Genomic DNA, 22,409 nt, shown 5'->3' on the forward strand with positions numbered 1-22,409 from the left:
CCTCTATTGCTACACAACCCCTTTAACATAGTCAATATCTTTGTAACTCCAAATGTCTTAAAAAAAAAATAATTCCTGCTATTCCATTTGATTGGGCTAATCCTTAAAGTGGAGTAAAAGTGTGACACCATTGTTCTCAGCAGCGATCTAGGAGTAAGAGATGCTTCCTGGGGACTTCTCCATGCTGTTCTCCTTTCATTCAGTACTTTTTCCACCCATTTCAACATTTTCACTGCCCCCCAGAAAACCTTGTACGGTCTGTCAGAAAAATACTTGGATTTCCCATTAGCTCCCATTATACTGAATCCAAGCATTAGAAATTTGCTTGTTTTGAATAACGAGCATCCGGGCCTTTTAATGCTTGCTCATCTCTAATACTGAAGTAAAAAACTCAAATACTCAATGTGTGCCCATGGCCTTAGTCACATGTTTCTATGGTTCTTGGAGTATAGGTATTTTATAAGTTTTTACACTTTTATAGACAAAAACATCATGTTTATTCAAAGACTCATTATTTACAGCCGCCTCACCACCGCCTGAGCTGCTGACTCATCACCACCAGAGCTGCTGTACCCCCTACCTCCTGTCTCTTCCCCACAATCCCGTAGAATGTAAGTCCGCAAGGACAGGGTCCTCTCCCCTCTGTACCAGTATGTCATTGCAAATTTGTTTACTGTTAACGATATCTATAACTTTGTATGTAACCCCCCTTCCCATGTACAGCACCATGGAATTAATGGTGCTATATAAATAAATAAAAATAATAATAATAATAAAAATAATAATTTACAGAATTGACACCTATTTTTCAAGACTTCTGCAATTCTTCCCAGGATCCTAGATATCAGCTTCTGGCCAAATCCTGACCGATGACAATGCATTCTTGTATAATTAGTTCATGGAGTCCATCCCGATGTATTTTTGTTTGTCCACCGTTTTTTTTAGGATCAAAGAAAGATTCTCAATGGAATTGAGATCTGGGGAAATTGCTGGCCATGGACCCAAAATTTCAATGTTTTGTACACTGGGACAATATTGCCTTTTGACATAGTGATCTATTGTGCTAGAAAATGCATTGTTCATCACCAAATAATTGATCCAGTACCATTGCGTGAAGTTTCTCTTGAAGGATGTAGATTCTTTATTCATGGCAGAATTCTTAAGCAAAATTATCAGTAAGCCCACTCCTTTGGATGAAAAGCAAACACACACATGAATAATCTCAAGATGCTTTACTGTTTCATGATACAGGAGTCATGGGAGCTCTCATTTTTTCATTACCAGATAATCATTCTTCCAGATGTCCCAAACAGTCTGGAGAGTGCTGATGCACTGCAGAGCCAGCTGTCAGTCAGTGCCAGAGGTGCTGATACAGCTGCCACTCACTATGTACTAAGTGGTCAATGAAGCCGCATCGGCAGCGCCTCTATGACTGAAAAGCCCGGTAGCTGGGCCGTATTGTTTTAGAACACTATTAACTGGCAGATTAAATGCATATCAGTGGGTTAAAAGCATTTTGGGATGTGACATGTTCCCTTTAAGCTCTGAAATTGTATCTAGTCCTGATTTTTTGTGCTCATCAAATATTCAGGAAAGTTGATTAACCCCTTTCTGCCATATGACGTACTATTCCATCCATGTCATCTGGGACTTAATTCCCATCGAAGGAATAGTACGTCATACGCGATCAACTGTGCTCACGGGGGGGAGCGTGGCTAATCGCGGCCGGGTGTCAGCTGATTATCACAGCTGACACCCTGTATTTATTTCCATTTTCCCATTAGGGCTAGGATTAAGGCTGAAGTTAGGGTTAGGGTTGGGACTAAAGTTAGGTTTAGGGTTGGGGCTAACGTTAAGGTTAGGGTTGGGGCTAAAGTTAGGATTAGGGTTGGGGCTAAAGCTAGAATTAGGGTTAGGGCTGGGATTAGGGTTAGGGGTGTGTTAGGGTTAGGTTACTGGCTGAGGTTATGGCTAGGGTTGGGATTAGGATTAGGGGTGTGTTGGGGTTAGGGTTGGAGTTAGAATTGGGGGTTTCCACTGTTTAGGCACATCAGAGGCTCTCCGAACGTGACACGGTGTCTGATCTCAATTCCAGCCAAATCTGGGTTGAAAAAGTCAAACGGTGCTCCTTCCCTTCTGAGCTCTGTCATGCACCGAAACAGTGGTATACCCCCACATATGGGGTATCAGCATCTTCAGGACAAATTGTACAATAACTCTTGGGGTCCATTTTCTTCTGTTGCCCTTGGGAAAATAAAAACTTGAGGGCAAAAATATCATTTTTGTGGAAAAAAATATGATTTTTTAATTTTTATGGCTCTGTATTATAAACTTCGGTGAAGCACTTGGAGGCTCAAAGTTTTCACCACACATCTAGATAAGTTCCTTGGGGGGTCTAGTTTCCCAAATGGGGTCACTTGTGGGGGTTTCCACTGTTTAGGCACATCAGGGACTCTCCAAAAGTGACATGACGCCCATGACATGACACAGACCATTCCATCAAAGTCTGCATTCCAAAACGTCACTACTTACCTTCCGAGCCCCGATGTGTGCCCATACAGTAGTTTTCTCCCACATATGGGGTATCAGCATACTCTGGACAAATTGGACAACAACTTTTGGGGTCCAATTTCTCCTGTTACCCTTGGGAAATTATGATTTTTTTATTTTCACGGGCGTTATAAACTTTACTGACACAGCTGGGGGTTCAAAGTTCTCACCACACATCTACACAAGTTCCTTGGGGGGTCTAGTTTCTAAAATGGGGTCACTTGTGGGAGGTTTCCACTGTTCACGCACATAAGGGCCTCTCCAAACGCGACACGGCGTCCGATCTCAATTCCAGCCAATTTTGCGTTGAAAAAGTCAAATGGTGCTCCTTCTGAGCTCTGCCATGCGCCCAAAGAATGGTTTACCCCCACATATGGGATATTAGCATACTCAGGACAAATTGCACAATAACTTTTTGGGTCTTGCTACCCTTGGGAAAATAAAAATTTGGGGTGAAAGGATCATTTTTTTGGAAAAAATATGATTTTTAATTTTATGGCTGTACATTGTAAACTTCTGTGATGCCCTTGGGGGTTCAAAGTTCTCACCACACATCTAGATAAGTTCCATGGGGGGTCTAGTTTCCAATATGCGGTCACTTGTGGGGGGTTTCCACTATTTAGGCACATCGGGGGCTCTCCTAATGCGAAATGGTGTCCGAACTCCATTCCAGCCAATTGTGCGTTGAAAAAGTTAAACGGCACTCCTTCCCTTCTGAGCTCTGCCATGCGTCTAAACAGTGGTTTACCCCCACATATGGGGTATCAGCATACTCAGGACAAATTGCACAATAACATTTAGGGTCCAATTTCTCCTGTTACCCTTGGGAGAATAAAAAAATTGGACCTGAAATAATTTTTTTGTGAAAAAAGTTAAATGATCATTTTTTGAAAACATTCAAAAAATTCCTGTGAAGCACCTGAAAGGTTAATAAACTTTTTGAATGTGGTTTTGAGCTCCTTGAGGGGTGCAATTTTTACAATGGTGTCACTTTCGGGTATTTTCTGTCATATAGACCCCTCAAACTGACTTCAAATGTGATGTGGTCCCTAAAAAAAATTGTGTTGTAAAAATGAGAAATCGCTGGTCAACTTTTAACCCTTATAACTTCATAACAAACAAAAATTTTGGTTCCAAAATTGTGCTTATGTAAAGTAAACATGTGGGAAATGTTATGGTACTTATGAAGTATTTTGTGTGACATATCTCTGTGATTTAAGGGCATGAGGATAGGTCATCAGTATTAAAGTAGTGGACAACCTCATTAAATATCTCCTCTTCTTCAAAGTACTGTTTAACTAAGCTGGGAAATAGCTAGTACACATGATATGCTGTTTCAAATATGAACCTTACCTCCATCTTTAAGTGAGGGCAACTCCTTTTCGATTAATTTGAAGTCCTCTAGTTTAGGAACACCTTCAAAGTGTCTCACCATAGTCCATGATTTTGACACAACCATTTTAGACGCTAAACAGACATAAGCAGAGAATGAGCTGGAGGATGAAAGGTGAACTTTCCCTCTAATAGCTCTTAAAAAAATATTATATATATATATAGTCTTTGCATGCACACACACATTTTGTCTAGTATAATATATAATAGAGAGTCAAATATAGCCAGGCAGCTCATCAGTGCATGATTTAGGAACCTATCCAATTATGTTGGCGTACATCCAATATACTTATGAGGCTCTTTGTACAGTATAACTTATGAATTAAAACATATTTCATGCCAAGTGAAAGATCACTTCCTGTCTTCAAAGATCAAGAATGTCATTTCCACAGTAAGTTGTGTTGACAAGTGGCATCTGACACTACACTTGGCAGTACATACACAGCACCAAATCACAGCCATATAATGCGAAGTTATGCAAAAGATGAACTGAAATATTAAAACTCAGTGCAGAAAACACAACATCCTACATGAATAATATCCTTTACCTACACTTAGAAGCCAGCCCTATCATTTCAGCACACGCTCTATTTATAAAGCTCTTGAAGAGGTGTATAAGGGCTCATGCCCACTTGCGATGAAATCGAACGAATTCAATCTGATAAAAAAATTGGATTAAATTCAGACCAATGTTAATCTATGATTGTGTGCTGCGATTGTAATCAGAAAACGGATTGCATTCACCAATAGAAGTCAATGGGTGCGATAAAAAAAAATCGCACAGCACTCGCACCATGTGAGTGCTGTGCGATTTTAACGCACCGGTGTCCTATGAAAAGCCAGCAATTCATATGCGGCTACTGTAAAATCACACTGACAGGTTATAATAGAAAAGATAGATTACATATATACACATAGAATAGTTGCATATATATATATATATGTATGTCAGTGACACACCTACAGTGGGGCAAAAAAGTATTTAGTCAGTCAGCAATAGTGCAAGTTCCACCACTTAAAAAGATGAGAGGCGTCTGTAATTTACATCATAGGTAGACCTCAACTATGGGAGACAAACTGAGAAAAAAAAATCCAGAAAATCACATTGTCTGTTTTTTTTTCATTTTATTTGCATATTATGGTGGAAAATAAGTATTTGGTCAGAAACAAGCAATCAAGATTTCTGGCTCTCACAGACCTGTAACTTCTTCTTTAAGAGTCTCCTCTTTCCTCCACTCATTACCTGTAGTAATGGCACCTGTTTAAACTTGTTATCAGTATAAAAAGACACCTGTGCACACCCTCAAACAGTCTGACTCCAAACTCCACTATGGTGAAGACCAAAGAGCTGTCAAAGGACACCAGAAACAAAATTGTAGCCCTGCACCAGGCTGGGAAGACTGAATCTGCAATAGCCAACCAGCTTGGAGTGAAGAAATCAACTGTGGGAGCAATAATTAGAAAATGGAAGACATACAAGACCACTGATAATCTCCCTCGATCTGGTGCTCCACGCAAAATCCCACCCTGTGGGGTCAGAATGATCACAAGAATGGTGAGCAAAAATCCCAGAACCACGCGGGGGGACCTAGTGAATGAACTGCAGAGAGCTGGGACCAATGTAACAAGGCCTACCATAAGTAACACACTACGCCACCATGGACTCAGATCCTGCAGTGCCAGACGTGTCCCACTGCTTAAGCCTGTACATGTCCGGGCCCGTCTGAAGTTTGCTAGAGAGCATTTGGATGATCCAGAGGAGTTTTGGGAGAATGTCCTATGGTCTGATGAAACCAAACTGGAACTGTTTGGTAGAAACACAACTTGTCGTGTTTGGAGGAAAAAGAATACTGAGTTGCATCCATCAAACACCATACCTACTGTAAAGCATGGTGGTGGAAACATCATGCTTTGGGGCTGTTTCTCTGCAAAGGGGCCAAGACGACTGATCCGGGTACATGAAAGAATGAATGGGGCCATGTATCGTGAGATTTTGAGTGCAAACCTCCTTCCATCAGCAAGGGCATTGAAGATGAAACGTGGCTGGGTCTTTCAACATGACAATGATCCAAAGCACACCGCCAGGGCAACGAAGGAGTGGCTTCGTAAGAAGCATTTCAAGGTCCTGGAGTGGCCTAGCCATTCTCCAGATCTCAACCCTATAGAAAACCTTTGGAGGGAGTTGAAAGTCCGTGTTGCCAAGCGAAAAGCCAAAAACATCACTGCTCTAGAGGAGATCTGCATGGAGGAATGGGCCAACATACCAACAACAGTGTGTGGCAACCTTGTGAAGACTTACAGAAAACGTTTGACCTCTGTCATTGCCAACAAAGGATATATCACAAAGTATTGAGATGAAATTTTGTTTCTGACCAAATACTTATTTTCCACCATAATATGCAAATAAAATGAAAAAAAACCAGACAATGTGATTTTCTGGATTTTTTTTTCTCAGTTTGTCTCCCATAGTTGAGGTCTACCTATGATGTAAATTACAGACGCCTCTCATCTTTTTAAGTGGTGGAACTCGCAATATTGCTGACTGACTAAATACTTTTTTGCCCCACTGTATATATACTGTATATATCTTTATATTGCATAGAGATATAGATAGAAGATTAACCATTAATTCATTTGTCGGCTTCTGTAAAATCCAGTCCCCAGATATGGATTACATATAGTTTAATGCAACTTTTTTTATGGATTTAGTGCGCTGCTTAACATGACACACAATTACTCGTGCATTAACAGATCAATGTTTTATTCATATTCCCAACGCGTTTCGAAGTACAAATCACTTCTTCCTCAGGGGATGATGTACCATCCCCGGAGGAAGAAGTGATTTGTACTTCGAAACGTGAAGCAATCGCAGTGCATTCGGATGTAAATCGGATGTTAGGTGTGAAAAATCAGATTGTACTCGCATAAAAAACGCATGACACTCGTCCGACTCTCCTGCATCAAAATCGGACCGATTTTTAAATCGCTAGTGTGTCTCCAGCCTAAGTATTATAATCGCCCGATTGTAGCAATCTAGAGTATTGCTCTAACACGATTAGAACCATTACATCATTAACAGATGGCAATCCATGATGCAGATAATATGGAGGATGCACTAACGTTCTTATTGTATAAAGTATTACTAAGAGATAAGTAATTAGCTACCTAAGAGCCAGATAGTAGGTTACCTGGATAGAGAGATTTCAGGATCCTGCGGAATGACCATAGATTCCAATATTGACTTGTCTGACAACTATTTCCGTATGCACAGGAACAAACTTTGCACTTGATCTTAACTCCCCTCCCCCTCCTTTGCAAAGAAATGCCTGTTTTGAACTGAATCGTAATAAGGTGGAGGGGCGAAGAAGGGATAGATAAAATAGCGTGAATAGTTATAAACCACTGACAATGTCTAGTGCAGATGAGAGTTATAGAAAATGTAATTAGTAATATATAGAATATTTACCAATGCATTTACTATTACATGTAATAGTAAATGCATTAGTAAATATTCAACTTCCGTGCAGACATATACAATGAACTCAGAGCACTGGGACTATGACTGCAGAGGCTCATTCTTACCTGGCAGGGCGTGCCTCTGACCTTGAAAGTGAACATTGTTAGGGTACCGTTACACCTAGCGACTCACCAGCGATCCCGACCAGCAACATTACGCTGTCAGGATCGCTGGTGAATCGCTGGGTGGTCGCTAGTGAGCTGCCACTCAGGCAGATCTCACCAGCGACATCGCTGGGGACGGGGATCGCTACTTACCTGTCAGACGCGGCGATCCTGCGTCCTCCCGCCCAGCTCCACGCGTCGCTCGTCGTCACAGCAGGAAGCGCCGCAGGAAGCTGACGACGAGAAATGATCCAGGAGCTTCTCGCGCGATCAGCGATAATCAGCGGGGGAGCCGGTCGGAGGTATGTATCACATGCAGCGATATCGCTAGTAATATCGCTGCAACGTCACAAAATCGGTGACTTTACAGCGATATTGCTAGCGATATCGCAGTGTGTAACAGGGGCTTTAGAGAGAACATCTTATCTATCTACAGCCTAAGGAAATGATTTATGTCAAATCATAGTAAAACAATATACTCATTTTACATAACCTTCATATTATAAATCATTATTAGAGTTGAGCGACTTTTGTTTTTTTAGGGTCGAGTTTCGTTTCGTGAAACCCAACTTTTCCAAAAGTCGGGTCGAGCAAGATCGTCCGATTATAGGGAAAAGTCGGGGTCGTCCCGAAACACGAAACCCAATGTAAGTCAATGGGGAATAAAAGTCGGCAGTGAGAGGAGGACAGGAAACACACCTACAGTGCCCATTTGAATGCCAAAAGCATCAATTCTTCTTACTTAAGCTTGTCAACCTTAATTAACTTCATAATACAAGTTACGCACTGAAAAATGGGGGTTATTTGGCTAAAGTTGTGGGGGGGAGGGCTGGCTGCAGGTTTTCATGTGCCCTGGGCGAAAGAGCGCCCCTTTAACACATACCACAACTTATCATGCTCCGATACGGCAGAGAAATAGCGGTATAGTACAATGAAAAATACTTCACTTTTTACATCTCATGACGAGGCCCATCTATTTCTCCATACAGAATCATTGGTCCCATATAATGTTTGAAACAGTATATGATGAGCTCCACATAATGCTACAGTATATGTTGGTCCCCATGGATGAAGCTCCACTGTCTTATGGGCCCAAATAATGCTCCAAACATAATGGGCCCCATTTCTAATGCTCTAGTGTATAATGGGCCCTGTAAATGCTGCTCCAGTGTCTGATGTCCACCTTTGGAATGTTCCAGTGTATGGTGGGCCCCATCTATCATTCTCCAGAGTATAGTGCTCCCCAAAAATTGCTGTCCCAACATTGAAAACAATGAAATAAGTCTCCTCGCTAGGGAATCCCTGTACTTGTCTGGACTCCTCGTCGTCCCCATCTTCCATCTCACTGCACAGTATTTCAACTTTGCAAGTGCTGTGATCCTGAGCAAGCAGGGGGGGCCCACTCGTTGGCGACGGCACTGGCACAGGGCCTCTGATAGTACTGTGGTATGTCTGATGGCGGGTGGGCCGAACCTGCACTTTCATCTGCAGCTTCCTCTTTGTCACCGTGTAAGATGGAACTGTATATGGGAAGGGTAACCTGAGTTTCATCAGGGTCAGATTCAGGTCGTGTAGCGTGCGAGGGAAATGTAGTGGTCTTTGTCAATGTACCAGCAGATTCATCGAGCAGTGGCTGGGCATCAGTGCACTTGTGTCGCCCCCAGGAGTACGGTCGCCACAGTGGCATTACCTTCTTCCTAGGGAGTGTGATGTCATGCTTGGGAGCAACGAACGATCTCTCTAGCAGGTTAACTGATTGGGCGGCGTTATTCCCACGAGTCATGACCCTCGAAACAGCGTTCATGAAGGCAAAGTGTTTGTTTTACGTGGGCAGTATGGTTGCAAAGCTGAACCTTAAAGGAATGTCCAGAAGGGCACCACCAGGAGTGGAGCCTACGGTTAAATTCGACTCCACCTGGGAAACCTCAACCATGCCAGCTACAGAACAGATGCACACATTGCAAGCTTAATTCCGTTAACGAACGAGACTCCGTCATGCCCCGCGGTCCGAGTCCGGCTTACTAGAGGGACACGTGAGGCTCTGGCACATGAGATTGGCCAATAACTGGTGTGTCATGCCCTTACATGTCCGTGGCTGCATGTGCGCTACACTGAAAAGGCCTGCGTTTTTCGCTTACAGGTGCAGATAACCCGCTGAACAACGTTAGTGATGGGGATCACTGATTACAATTATTACCCGCGAACAATGATTTCCCAGTAAGTGCAGGTCAACCGCAGTTCCGGAATTAGGCCTAACCGTCATTCCTGAAAAAATTAAAAAACTTACGTGTGCAAACCACAGGTGCTGTAGCTTGCTTAACAGCTCGCCAGCCGTTCTCACGCCCAGTATGGATTACACGTGATTGCACAAAGGTGAGAAAGGGTACCGTATCCCCAGATAACATGTATGGATAGCGTACACATTCAAAATATATGTCTATACATCAGGAGGCAGGCTCAGACGGTGTTAGGCCCAGTATGGATTGCACGTGATTGCACAAAGGTTAGAAAGGGTACCGTATCCCCGGATAACATGTATGGATAGCGTACACATTCAAAATATATGTCTATACATCAGGAGGCAGGCTCAGACGGTGTTAGGCCCAGTATGGATTGCACGTGATTGCACAAAGGTTAGAAAGGGTACCGTATCCCCGGATAACATGTATGGATAGCGTACACATTCAAAATATATGTCTATACATCAGGAGGCAGGCTCAGACGGTGTTAGGCCCAGTATGGATTGCACGTGATTGCACAAAGGTTAGAAAGGGTACCGTATCCCCGGATAACATGTATGGATAGCGTACACATTCAAAATATATGTCTATACATCAGGAGGCAGGCTCAGACGGTGTTAGGCCCAGTATGGATTGCACGTGATTGCACAAAGGTTAGAAAGGGTACCGTATCCCCGGATAACATGTATGGATAGCGTACACATTCAAAATATATGTCTATACATCAGGAGGCAGGCTCAGACGGTGTCAGGCACAGTATGGATTTGACGGCCCAGACTACACAGCGGAGGAGCAGGGAGAGGTAAAGATTGCAAATGCTGGGGCCCTGCCCAAGCAAGGGGGGCCCACTCGTGGGCGTTGGTACTGGCACTGGGCCCCTCATAGTACGGCGGTGTGTCTGACGGCGGGTGTGCACCACCACCGTCAGAGACACTTGATTGCACTATGAAAGACCCTGTGCCAGTGCCCGCACCCAAGAGTCGGCCTACCCACCTGTCCAGGGCAACGGCACTCGCACGGTGTCGTGCGCTAGGTGGTGACCCCGGCCATGGGGGGGGAGGCAGCACAGTTAGGGAGTTTTAGAAAGTGGCATATGTTGATGTTGGACATTCAGCTGATGCAAAAGGTGAAATAGGTCAAGTCCCAGGAAGAGGAGGACCAAAGCAAGCCATTTTTCTGTCACCCTATGTGTCATCAGGGGAAGGTGGGACAAAATCCTTGGAAACCCATGCGTGGTTCATTTTAATGAAGGTTAGATCATCCACATTTTGGGTTGACAGACGGGTCCTTTTTTCTGTCAGGATTGATCCAGCTGCACTGAAGACTCTTTCCGATAGCACACTTGCAGCTGGGCAAGCGAGCTCCTGTAAGGCATATTGTGCCAATTCAGGCCAGGTGTCCAGTTTAGCGGCCCAATAGTCAAAGGGGAATGACCTGTGTGGGAGAACATCGATATGGGAGGAAAAGTAGTTTGTAACCATAGTTGACAACTGCTGTCTCCTGTCACTTTTCATCGATGCAGTATTACCAGTTGTGTGAGCGGTACTTGAAAAATCAGTCCACAACATTGTCATGAAACCCCTGTCTCCAACGCCACTTCTGCTGTGTGCACCACGAACACCTCTGCCAAGCTGCCCCTGGCCCGTACGGCTCGTGTGAGAACCATCACCGCTGCTGTGTGCTGGGAATGCCTCAAGCAACCGATTTACCAGAGTTGCTTGTTTATTAGCCAATATTAGGTCAAGGTTCTCCTGTGGCATGATGTTTTGTAATTTGCCTTTATAGCATGGATCCAGGATGCTGGCCAACCAGTAGTCGTCATCGTCCATCATTTTGGCAATGCGGGGGTCCCTTTTTAGGATCTGCAAGGCATAATCTGACATGTGGGCCAATGTTCCCGGTGTCAATGATGCACTGCGAGTGCTGGTTGGAGGAGCACTTTCTGGCAAATCCACATCCCTCCAGTCACGCACAAACCCTGTACCTGACCTTGCCACGCCAACATTTTCACTTGCCCCACGAGATGCATCCTCCTCCCCTAAGTAATCATCCCCATCATCCTCCTCCTCCTCCTCTTCTTCCTCCACCTCGTCCAGGAGAGGTCCCTGAGCAGACAATGGCTGAATGTCATCAAGGATTCCCTCCTCCTCTTCCTCCTCATCAACATTGGCTGCAGAAGCCTGCTCCTTAAGGTGCGTCAAAGTTTGCATGAGCAGACGCATAAGTGGGATGCTCATGCTTAGGATGGCGTCGTCTGCACTTACCAGCCGTGTGCATTCCTCAAAACACTGAAGGACTTTACAGAGGTCTTTCAGCTTCGACCACTGCACACCGGTCAACTCCATGTCTGCTCTCAAAGTGCCTGGCCGTGTATCCTCCCACAAATGCATTATGGCCTGCCTCTGCTCGCACAGCCGCTCCACCATGTGCAGGGTGGAGTTCCACCTTGTTGCAATGTCGATAATGAGGCGGTGGTTGGGAAGGTGGAGCAATCGCTGCAGCTTCTGCATACGAACGGAGTGTACAGGCGACCGGCGGATGTGCGCGCACAGTCTTCGCACCTTCTAGAGCAGGGCTGTTAACTCCGGATAATTTTTGAGGAAGCACTGCACCACCAGGTTCAAGGTGTGAGCCAAGCAAGGTATGTGGCTGAGTTTTGAAAGGGCTATGGCTGCCACAAAATTACGCCCGTTATCACTAACTACCTTGCCTGCCTCAAGATGTACACTGCCCAGCCATGACTCAGTTTGTCGCTGAAAGTACTCGGCCAGCACCTCGGCGGTGTGTCTGTCGCCCAAACACATCACCTGCAACACTGCCTGCTGACGCTTTCCACTAGCTGCTCGATAGGGGGACACCTCGTGTGCAACAGTGGCAGCTGCAGATGGAGTGCTCGTACGACTGCGCTCTGTGGACGAGCTTTCGTTTCTGGAGGAGGAGGAGGAGGAGGAGGGTCGAACGCCTACAGCCAACTGTTTCCTATACCGTGGGCTAGGCAGCACTGTCCCACCACCGCTGTCCCCTGTGGACCCTGCATCCACCACATTAACCCAGTGCGCAGTGATGGACACGTAACGGCCCTGGCCATGCCGACTGGACCATGCATCAGTTGTGAGGTGCACCTTTCCACTCACTGACTGCTTGAGTGCATGGACAATGCGGTCTTTCACATGATGGTGGAGGGCTGGGATGGCTTTGCGAGAGAAGAAGTGGCGACTGGGTAGGTCATAGCGTGGTACTGCATAGGCCATGAGTTCACGGAAAGCTGTGCTTTCCACCAACCGAAAGGGCATCATCTCAAACGAGATTAGTTTGGCAATGTGGGCGTTCAAACCCAGTGTACGCGGATGAGAGACTGAGTACTTTCTTGACCTACTCATAGTGTCTGGGAGGGTGAGCTGGACTTGAGAGCTGCATATGGTGGAAGTAGCGGTGGACAGGGCGGACTGAGAGAGGGTTGATGATGGTGATGGAGTTGGTGTTCTTTCTGATGGCCTAGATTCAGTATTTCGTTGATATAACAGTGGGATTCCCTGACTGCTGTGGCCTTGCAACGACACCTCAACATTTGCTGCTGTGCTAACCGGTGTGCTTACAGTGGGGGAAACAATGTAGCGTTGCTGACTACCTTCGTTGTGATCAGTTGCACATGTGGCACTTGAGGTTTGGTGTTGTGTCCACGCTTGCAAGTGCATGCTGGTTAAATGTCTAAGCATGCAACTGGTATTCAAATTTTTCAGATTTTTCCCTCGGCTAAAGGTCTTTGCGCACTTCTTACAGATAACCTTGGCCTGATCATGAGGATTTTGTTCAAAAAAGTGCCACACCGCACTCTTCCTACTTTGGCAGACATTTTGCGGCCTAGCACACTGTGATCTTTTGACCCTCTGGACAAGCTGTCCAGCAACTCTTTTGATGTTTGGAACCTGTCTTTGGAGTGCTCCGGGCCTGCCAGATAACAGCTGTTGCGATGTCGATGTCTGCTGTGGATGCTCCTCATCTGAGCTTTTGGAAGCAGCACCCTCTTCCCCCAATGGATGCCAATCTGGGTCAACAACTGGGTCATCCATCACCTCCTCTTCTATGTCATGTGCACCTTCCTCTGTGTCACCGTGTATGGTGGTATAGTGTGCGGGAAGGGGCACCTGAGTCTCATCAGGGTCAGAATCTGGCTCTGTACACTGCGAGGACAATGTAGTGCTCTGAGTGAATGTACCAGCAGAATCATCCATCAGTGGCTGTGCATCAGTGCACTCCATGTCAGATTCATCTTGGCCTGGGTAATTCACCATTTCACTTGATAATCCAGGCATGGTATGTGAAAATAGCTCCATGGAATAATCAGTAGTATGGCCTGCGTCATCCTTCAATCTTGGTTGGGGTGAAGGACACAAGGAAAGGTGTGGTTCATGAACATGAGCCTCCAATGACGACTCAGTGCTTTTACTTTTTACAACTGAAGAAGAGGAGGCGATAGAGCTGGAGGCTGAGTCAGCAATGTAATACAAAACTTTTTCCTGATGCTCTGGCTTTAAAAGCGGTTTGCCAACTCCTAGAAAACGAAGCGTTCGAGGCCTTATGTAGCCAGACGATGATGCAGGCTCAACACCTCCTGCATTCGGTCCTATTTTGCTCTTGCCACTACCATCAGATCCACCACCAACACCATCATTACCAGCTGCCAACCCCCGCCCAATTCCACGGCCTCTTCCACCAGCCTTCCTCATTTTTGGTAGAAATGTAGACAAAATCCAACAAACTATATAGTAATGTAAAACAAGGTACAAGGTGTCTATAGGACAGGGGAGATTTTGAATTTCTGCAGACACTTGTGGACACTGGACACTTTTGGATTGTGTGAGGCCCACTGAATATCTGAGCGCTCTGTCACAGGCTCGATGGCACAGCTGTGACCAAAGTGACTAGAGGATAAGGGAGATTTTGAATTTCTAAACACACTTGTGGACACTGGACACTTTTGGATTGTGTGAGGCCCACTGAATATCTGAGCGCTCTGTCACAGGCTCGATGGCACAGCTGTGACCAAAATGACTAGAGGATAAGGGAGATTTTGAATTTCTAAACACACTTGTGGACACTGGACACTTTTGGATTGTGTGAGGCCCACTGAATATCTGAGCGCTCTGTCACAGGCTCGATGGCACAGCTGTGACCAAAATGACTAGAGGATAAGGGAGATTTTGAATTTCTGCACACACTTGTGGACACTGGACACTTTTGGATTGTGTGAGGCCCAATGAATATCTGAGCGCTATGTGACAGGCTCGATGGCACAGCTGTGACAAAAGTGACGAGAGGATAAGTGAGATTTTGAATTTCAGCAGACACTTGTGGACACTGGACACTTTTGGATTGTGTGAGGCCCAATGAATATCTGAGCGCTATGTGACAGGCTCGATTGCACAGCTGTGACAAAAGTGACTAGAGGATAAGGGAGATTTTGAATTTCTGCAGACACTTGTGGACACTGGACACTTTTGGATTGTGTGAGGCCCAATGAATATCTGAGCGCTATATGACAGGCTCGATGGCACAGCTGTGACCAAAGTGACTAGAGGATAAGGGAGATTTTGAATTTCTGCACACACTTGTGGACACTGGACACTTTTGGATTGTGTGAGGCCCACTGATATCTGAGCGCTATGTCACAGGCTCGATGGCACAGCTGTGACAAAAGTGACTAGAGGATAAGTGAGATTTTGAATTTCAGCAGACACTTGTGGACACTGGACTCTTTTGGATTGTGTGAGGCCCAATGAATATCTGAGCGCTATGTGACAGGCTCGATGGCACAGCTGTGACAAAAGTGACAAGAGGATAAGGGAGATTTTGAATTTCTGCAGACACTTGTGGACACTGGACACTTTTGGATTGTGTGAGGCCCACTGATATCTGAGCGCTATGTGTCAGGCTCGATGGCACAGCTGTGACAAAAGTGACGAGAGGATAAGGGAGATTTTGAATTTCTGCAGACACTTGTGGACACTGGACACTTTTGGATTGTGTGAGGCCCACTGATATCTGAGCGCTATGTCACAGGCTCGATGGCACAGCTGTGACAAAAGTGACTAGAGGATAAGGGAGATTTTGAATTTCAGCAGACACTTGTGGACACTGGACACTTTTGGATTGTGTGAGGCCCAATGAATATCTGAGCGCTATGTGACAGGCTCGATGGCACAGCTGTGCCAAAAGTGACGAGAGGATAAGGGAGATTTTGAATTTCTGCAGACACTTGTGGACACTGGACACTTTTGGATTGTGTGAGGCTCACTGATATCTGAGCGCTATGTCACAGGCTCGATGGCACAGCTGTGACAAAAGTGACTAGAGGATAAGGGAGATTTTGAATTTCAGCAGACACTTGTGGACACTGGACACTTTTGGATTGTGTGAGGCCCACTGATATCTGAGCGCTCTGTCACAGGCTCGATGGCACAGCTGTGACCAAAGTGACTAGAGGATAAGGGAGATTTTGAATTTCTGCACACACTTGTGGACACTGGACACTTATGGATTGTGTGAGGTCCACTGAATTTCACAGCGCTATGTCACAGGCAGAAATTGGCTAGTGTATCACAAACTACAAGGTTTATGTAGAATTGGGCAGAATAGGAATCTCCCTAGAGTGCAGGTCTGTAAGAACGGAACATGTCCTCGTTTTATTCTCACAGAGTGACACACTGATAGCTTCACTGTGGCTGTGATAACAGCCGTTACACGGTACTGTGTGAGGAGCGTACACCGCTGTATGGTGTGAAAAAATGCACGCTCAGTACCTCAGCAGGACAAAAAAAAAAAATTGGGATTGCTTTTAAAAAAGCAGTTTGCGGAGCAGTGGTTAAACAGCAATGCAGGAATGTCAGGAAGCCTTAGAAGGCAGCCCAACAACCAACACCACTGATACACCACTATATAGCCTCCCCTTGCACTGCACACACAGTGACTGGTGTGTTGTACAGGCAAAATCGCTAGCAGCAGAAGCAGTTTTTGGTGTCTTCTTCCCTGCCTAACGCTCTCCCTACAAAATCAGCAGCAGCAGCAGCTCTCCCTATTCTGAGCTCAGCATGAGTAACATGGCGGTCGGCGTGCACGCCCTTTTATACCCCCTGTGACGCCCCCCAAAGCAAGCCAATCACTAGCATGCCCTTCTGAAAGATGGTGGTGACCCGTGCCTATGTCAACACGTTGCCCACAGTGTCCATGGATCCTGATTGGCTGAAAAAGAGCGCAAAACAAACTTTTGAAACGCGACTTTGGCGCGTAAGTCGCCGACCTCGTGGCCGACCTCATCCTAGGGTCGAGTTTCGTTTCATGAAACCCGACTTTGTCAAAAGTCGGCCACTTTTGAAATTTTTCGACCCGTTTCGCTCAACTCTAATCATTATGATAAATATGTGCTTATTCTAATGTCTGGGAAAATGTATGGAAAAATAAGAAATTTTTCATAGAAGTGAATCATCCAGTCAGTAGGGCTGAATTTACATTTCATGCTGCCCTAGACGCAATAACTAAGTATACTCCACTAGTGGTCCATCTATACCCACATTATGATTTGCCCCTTTTTGAGCAGTCCGGTTCTGTACCAGACAGCCTCTGCCAGATTCCTCTAGCGGTGGCTTATCCGATTTCAGACTGTTGATCCTTTTGCTCTTGTTGAAATTTGATGGATACTTACTGTATTTCGAGACTGCAAGGAGTGTGATATACCAGCCTCTTATGAAAAGTAGGCTGCTTTATATCCATTACCTCCTTTCTCACAATCAAGACATTGAAACTTGTGTGGGATAAGTGGGCTGGCCATCCATGCCCATTTCCTTTCTTTCCACCGATGTCCTCATTTAACCCAAAGGCCAACCACTGTAGGGTAACTGGGGAATCCCCTGGTGGGTCCCTGTGCAGATCTGTTCCCCCAACCAAACTATATGGGTAGTACTTGGCATAATTCACTTGATTCACTCTGTTCAACAAAGCATCTTCTCATCATTTATTAACCAAACTAATCAGTTTATTATTATAGTGAGATAGAGGTAAATTTGTGAGCGAGAGTAGGGTAATTTTTGTATGCAGCTGAAAAGTGCCCCCGACCCCAAAGTCAATGTTACTGGTGGGCCCTTGGCACCCCAGTCCGAAACTGGGCATGGATGAGAAAACAGACCATGCTGTGACAACTTTGTAATATAATATAACATCATATAAAAAACATATTACATATAAAACTTTTGTTAAATATATAACATCCATAAATTTACACTATAACCAAAACCTTAGTCCTTTATGTATGGATCCATCAAACAGCCTTATGATAAGCTCTTGACATCCAAATCTATCAAAGAAAAAAACAATAAAAGATGGGGCAGGGCGAGTGGGCACCAAGATGAAAGTAATATGGCTGACAAGCCTTTTGGCTTCAAAACCACTGCGCATGCTATACTAACCCTACACCCTTTTACACAGAGCAGCCTCCAAAACTTTCCCACACTTTCCTTTAACCCTTCCCTACTCCCTTACAGTCCCAGTGCCTTTCCTTATATAGTTCAGGCCCTCTAAAGAGTAGTCAGCACCCCATACACATTATAATGTCAGTGGAGATAGCCATAATTGGTGGGTTTGGCTTACATTTGTCTAATGTGTATGGGGGACTTAAGTGGTTAAACAACGAGGGGTCCCCTCTGTCACCAATCCCGTTAATCATACAGACCCTCAGAATGATATTGTCAAGTCATTTTTACTGCACAATGTTTTGGCATAAAAACAAATCCCAAAATCCACGGAGGAAATGTATGTTTGACCAATTAAAGCCACTTAGAATTGTTTTCCTGTTTTTCAGTACATTGTACAGTAAAATAAAGGATTTCACTTAAAACAACAACTTGTAACACTAAAGAAGAAGCCATGATATGGCTATGCTGAAGAAAAAAAGTAAAAAAAAAAATTTCTTGAAGAGATTAATGATTAATTATGTCATCACATATGAAGCCACTAACCTGCAGCTAAAGTGCTACACAGGATATCCACTTCAGAGCGAAAGAGGACTTTAACTTTAGTGCTAATTATTAAGAATAACAATCCTAAAAGTCAATATCAAGCCTTTACTGAGCCTTGCCACATGATTTTTGTCAGCTTGGCACTCTTCTCAAGGAAAAACGTTACCCCTTAGAGCCCCTGTCAGAGGTCTCTCACATATCCAAATCATACATCCTGCTTTGCGCTGATGAGGGGCAAACACTGTGAAACATGTACATGCAAATGGAGAGTCTCATTTAGATTTTTATTCTCAGCCATGTGGCATTGTTAAAGGGTTGATATTTACTTTTAGGATTGCTACTTATTATAGGTGGAGCTAGAGTTCAAGGCGTGTTCCTTTCTGAAGAGTCAAGTTGCATATTTAATGCTGAGGAGCATTCCATGGCCTTTAGATGACTTAGCAATCTCCACGAGGAGATGAGTAAAATTAGAACCACAGGAAAATAACAGACTAGTAAAATTATGTATGTGAGGGACGACGGAAATGTCCCTCCACTCTTGCAATGTGCCCCCACCCTTGGGATTCCACAGGATCATTACTTTCCTTTAATTAAACTCCAGGAACAAGCCCTTAGAAGTTCTGTGACTAGCAATTGGCATAAGGGTGTGAGCTCTAGTGCAGCTACAGCCAACCTGGATTCCTTTGTCTAACTCAAGCATCACAGGTCACAGCAAAGCTCTGAGATATGGAATCTAGAAAAGGGCCCATAATAACAGAATGCAATATCTCTGAGCCTAGCCGAGCACATTCTCGGAACCGGCATTCCTTCCCCTACACGTACGTACCCGGCAGCCACCTGTAGATCCCTGTGTTATGGCGGTATGTTGCATAGCTACCAGGGATTACATACGGCAGGCATATTTGGTCTCCCTGCACAGACAAAATCCAGCAGAATCCAGTGGCACCGCTGCCGTTCCATTCAGAGCTTTAGGCGGAAAGTTATGAACCTCCACGGTTCTGGGCAGAAAATCATACTCTCAGATATGGCAAAGAGAGAGGCTGCACAAGCCCAGGGGTAGATACAGAGTGTGGGAGGGAGCAGCCTAGGAGATAAGAGGCAGCTTCTCATTTTGAGCTAAGTTTTCTACTGGCAGGAGGAACCGTTAGCTTACATGTCCAGTACAGCCCGTAACTAAGATTTGGACCTGTGATCCATCAGCACCTCCCTGTGGTCACATGCTACATAACACAGTAATTGCAACCTATTTATATCCTTCCCTTGTACTACACTCCTGACTGTATACCTGTATATTGTTCTTGTAAATATATACCTGTATATTTGTATTAATCTTGGGCTGCTCTTTTATCTCGATACACGAATCCCCATGTCCACTCACTCCTCTGGTTATTATACGCTACCCGGGTTGGTTTCTGACCTGATATAAGCCTGCTGATGGGCGGAGCTTACTTTGAACAAGAAACTGGTAGCAGTGTTACTGTTTTAGTGAGGAACTCTGGCAGTGACGGCCGGGAGATATATATATATATATATATATCCCTAGCCTGGACTGGTGATATATATCCACCCTCACTGGGAGCGTCTCAATCACTCATACCTATAAGGGAAGCCTTTCCGGGGACTATTTGCCCTCGGTGCAGTTCTCTGACTGACCTGGGGCAAGTGGTGGTGCCAAAGAGCCAATCCCTGCTGGGTCTTTCTCTCCTGTCCCACTAGGTGAGCAAAGTAGATATCGCTTTCCTCTGTGCGATCCGTCACAATGTCCCTTTAAAAAGTCGCTTTCAGCTTAAAGGACAAAAATGAAGTAATAAAGTATTTTATGAGACCTGGCAATAGTCATCAGGGTGGTCCTTATTTCAGGAGTAGTCGTGCAGTCCTAGTTTGCAGGCAATTTCCAGAGACATTATTGCCCTAAATATTCATCAATATTCATCAAGCTAGCTCCTCTTAACAATTTCTGAGATCAGGACCTCCCTAGTGACTAACCTCAGGTAGTACATAATACTTTATTTCCTTCCTTTATGCAGGAAAGTGACTTGTTAGAGGTTGATGTGTTTACTAGTCTGTTATTGTTCTGTGTAGCACGATGGCAGCAGTTATGAGATGACAGATTCCTTTAATAAGCAGCAGTATTTTTGGTGGGTGCCTAATTGAAAAATTAATGTATGATCAGAGATTCTCTAGTGTTGACCAATTTTTAATTATGCACCTGCCAGAAAGACTGCTAGTGTGTGTTCGTGTGTGTGGGTGTGTATATACACTGCTCAAAAAAACAAAGGGAACACTAAAATACCACATCCTAGATATCACTGAGTGAAATATTCCAGTTGTAAATCTTTATTAATTCCATAGTGGAATGCATAGTGAACAATAAAACATAAAAATGATCAATGAAAATCAAAATGAATATCCCATGGAGGTCTGGATTTGGAATGATACACAAAATCAAAGTCAAAAATCAAATAACAGGCTGATTCAACTTCAGTCGAAATGCCTCAAGACAAGAAATGATGCTCAGTAGTGTATGTGGCCTCCATGAGCCTGTATGACTTCTCGACAATGCCTGGGCATGGTCCTGATAAGGTTGGGACTTTCTCCTGAGGGAGCGCTTCCCAGACCTGAATTAAAGCATCAGTCAACTCCTGGGCAGTCTGTGGTGTAACGTGGTGTTGGTGGATGGAACGAGACAAGATGTCCCAGATGTGCTCAATTAGATTCAGGTCTGGGGAACGGGCAAACCAGTTCATAGCACCAATGCCTTCATCATGCAGGAATTGCTGACATACTTCAGCCATAAGAGGCCTAGCATTGTCATGCATCAGAAGGAACCCAAGGTCCACTGCACCTGCATATGGTCTCACAATGGGTCTGAGAATCTCATCCGGTACCTAATGCCACTCAGGGTACCTTTGGCTAACACATGCAGGGCTGTGCGTCCCTCCAAAGAAATGCCTCCCCACACCATTACTGTCTCACTGCCAAACCGGTCATGCTATAGGATGTTGCAGGCAGCAGAACATTCTCCACGGCTACCCTTGCCACAACTTGTATTGATGTTCCATCCTTGATGAGCTGCACTACCTGAGCAACGTCTGTGGGTTGCAGACACCGCCTTATCCTACTATACAGTACCTCTAGGGGAGAGAGGAGTGACAAAATGCAAAAGTGACCAAAACAGCAGCCAAAAAGTATGAGAACAGAGAAATGATCTGTGATCATCACCTGCAGAACACCTCCATTGTAGGAGCTGTCATGCTAATTGCCTATCATTTCTACCTCTTATTTGTTCCATTGGCACAGCAGCAGGAGAAATTGATTCACAATTGGTGTTTTTTCATAACTGGACAGGTTGATTTCACACACCTGTGATTGACTTTGAAAACTTAGGTAAGAAAGTGAAAGAACTGGGAGCGTAGGTGGTCTTCTCTTCCATCCTTCCAGAGGATGGCCATGGAACAAGGAGGTGGAATAAGATTCTGCAGGTGAACAACTGGCTACGCCGATGGTGCTGTTAGAAAGGATTTGGATTTCTGGATCACGGAGTGAAATACTTATACGATGGACTACTTGCTAGAGATGGGGTGCTCGTAACGAAGAC

General features: G+C 44.8%; 1 protein-coding gene across 4 annotated transcripts in view; it reads right to left on the reverse strand.

The window, feature by feature from the left end:
* The window catches only part of LOC141055758 (prostaglandin reductase 1-like), a 126,408-nt gene that overhangs the window by 57,564 nt on the left and 46,435 nt on the right, over window positions 1-22,409 (reverse strand). For 2 of the 4 annotated variants that reach the window (XM_073552455.1, XM_073552456.1), the window contains exon 2: window positions 3,904-4,017. The exons of 1 other annotated variant lie outside the window; for it this stretch is intronic. In XM_073552455.1, coding sequence (XP_073408556.1) covers window positions 3,904-4,009 — 106 coding nt within the window. In that variant the 5' untranslated portion in view covers window positions 4,010-4,017. Of the gene's footprint in view, window positions 1-3,903; window positions 4,018-7,130; window positions 7,150-22,409 lie in introns of those variants that run through there. One more of the 4 variants, XM_073552457.1, reaches the window with a different exon arrangement.

This window comes from Dendrobates tinctorius, unplaced genomic scaffold, assembly GCF_039654945.1.
Source record: "Dendrobates tinctorius isolate UK_male_01 unplaced genomic scaffold, ASM3965494v1 ptg000191l, whole genome shotgun sequence".
NCBI lineage: Eukaryota > Metazoa > Chordata > Amphibia > Anura > Dendrobatidae > Dendrobates > Dendrobates tinctorius.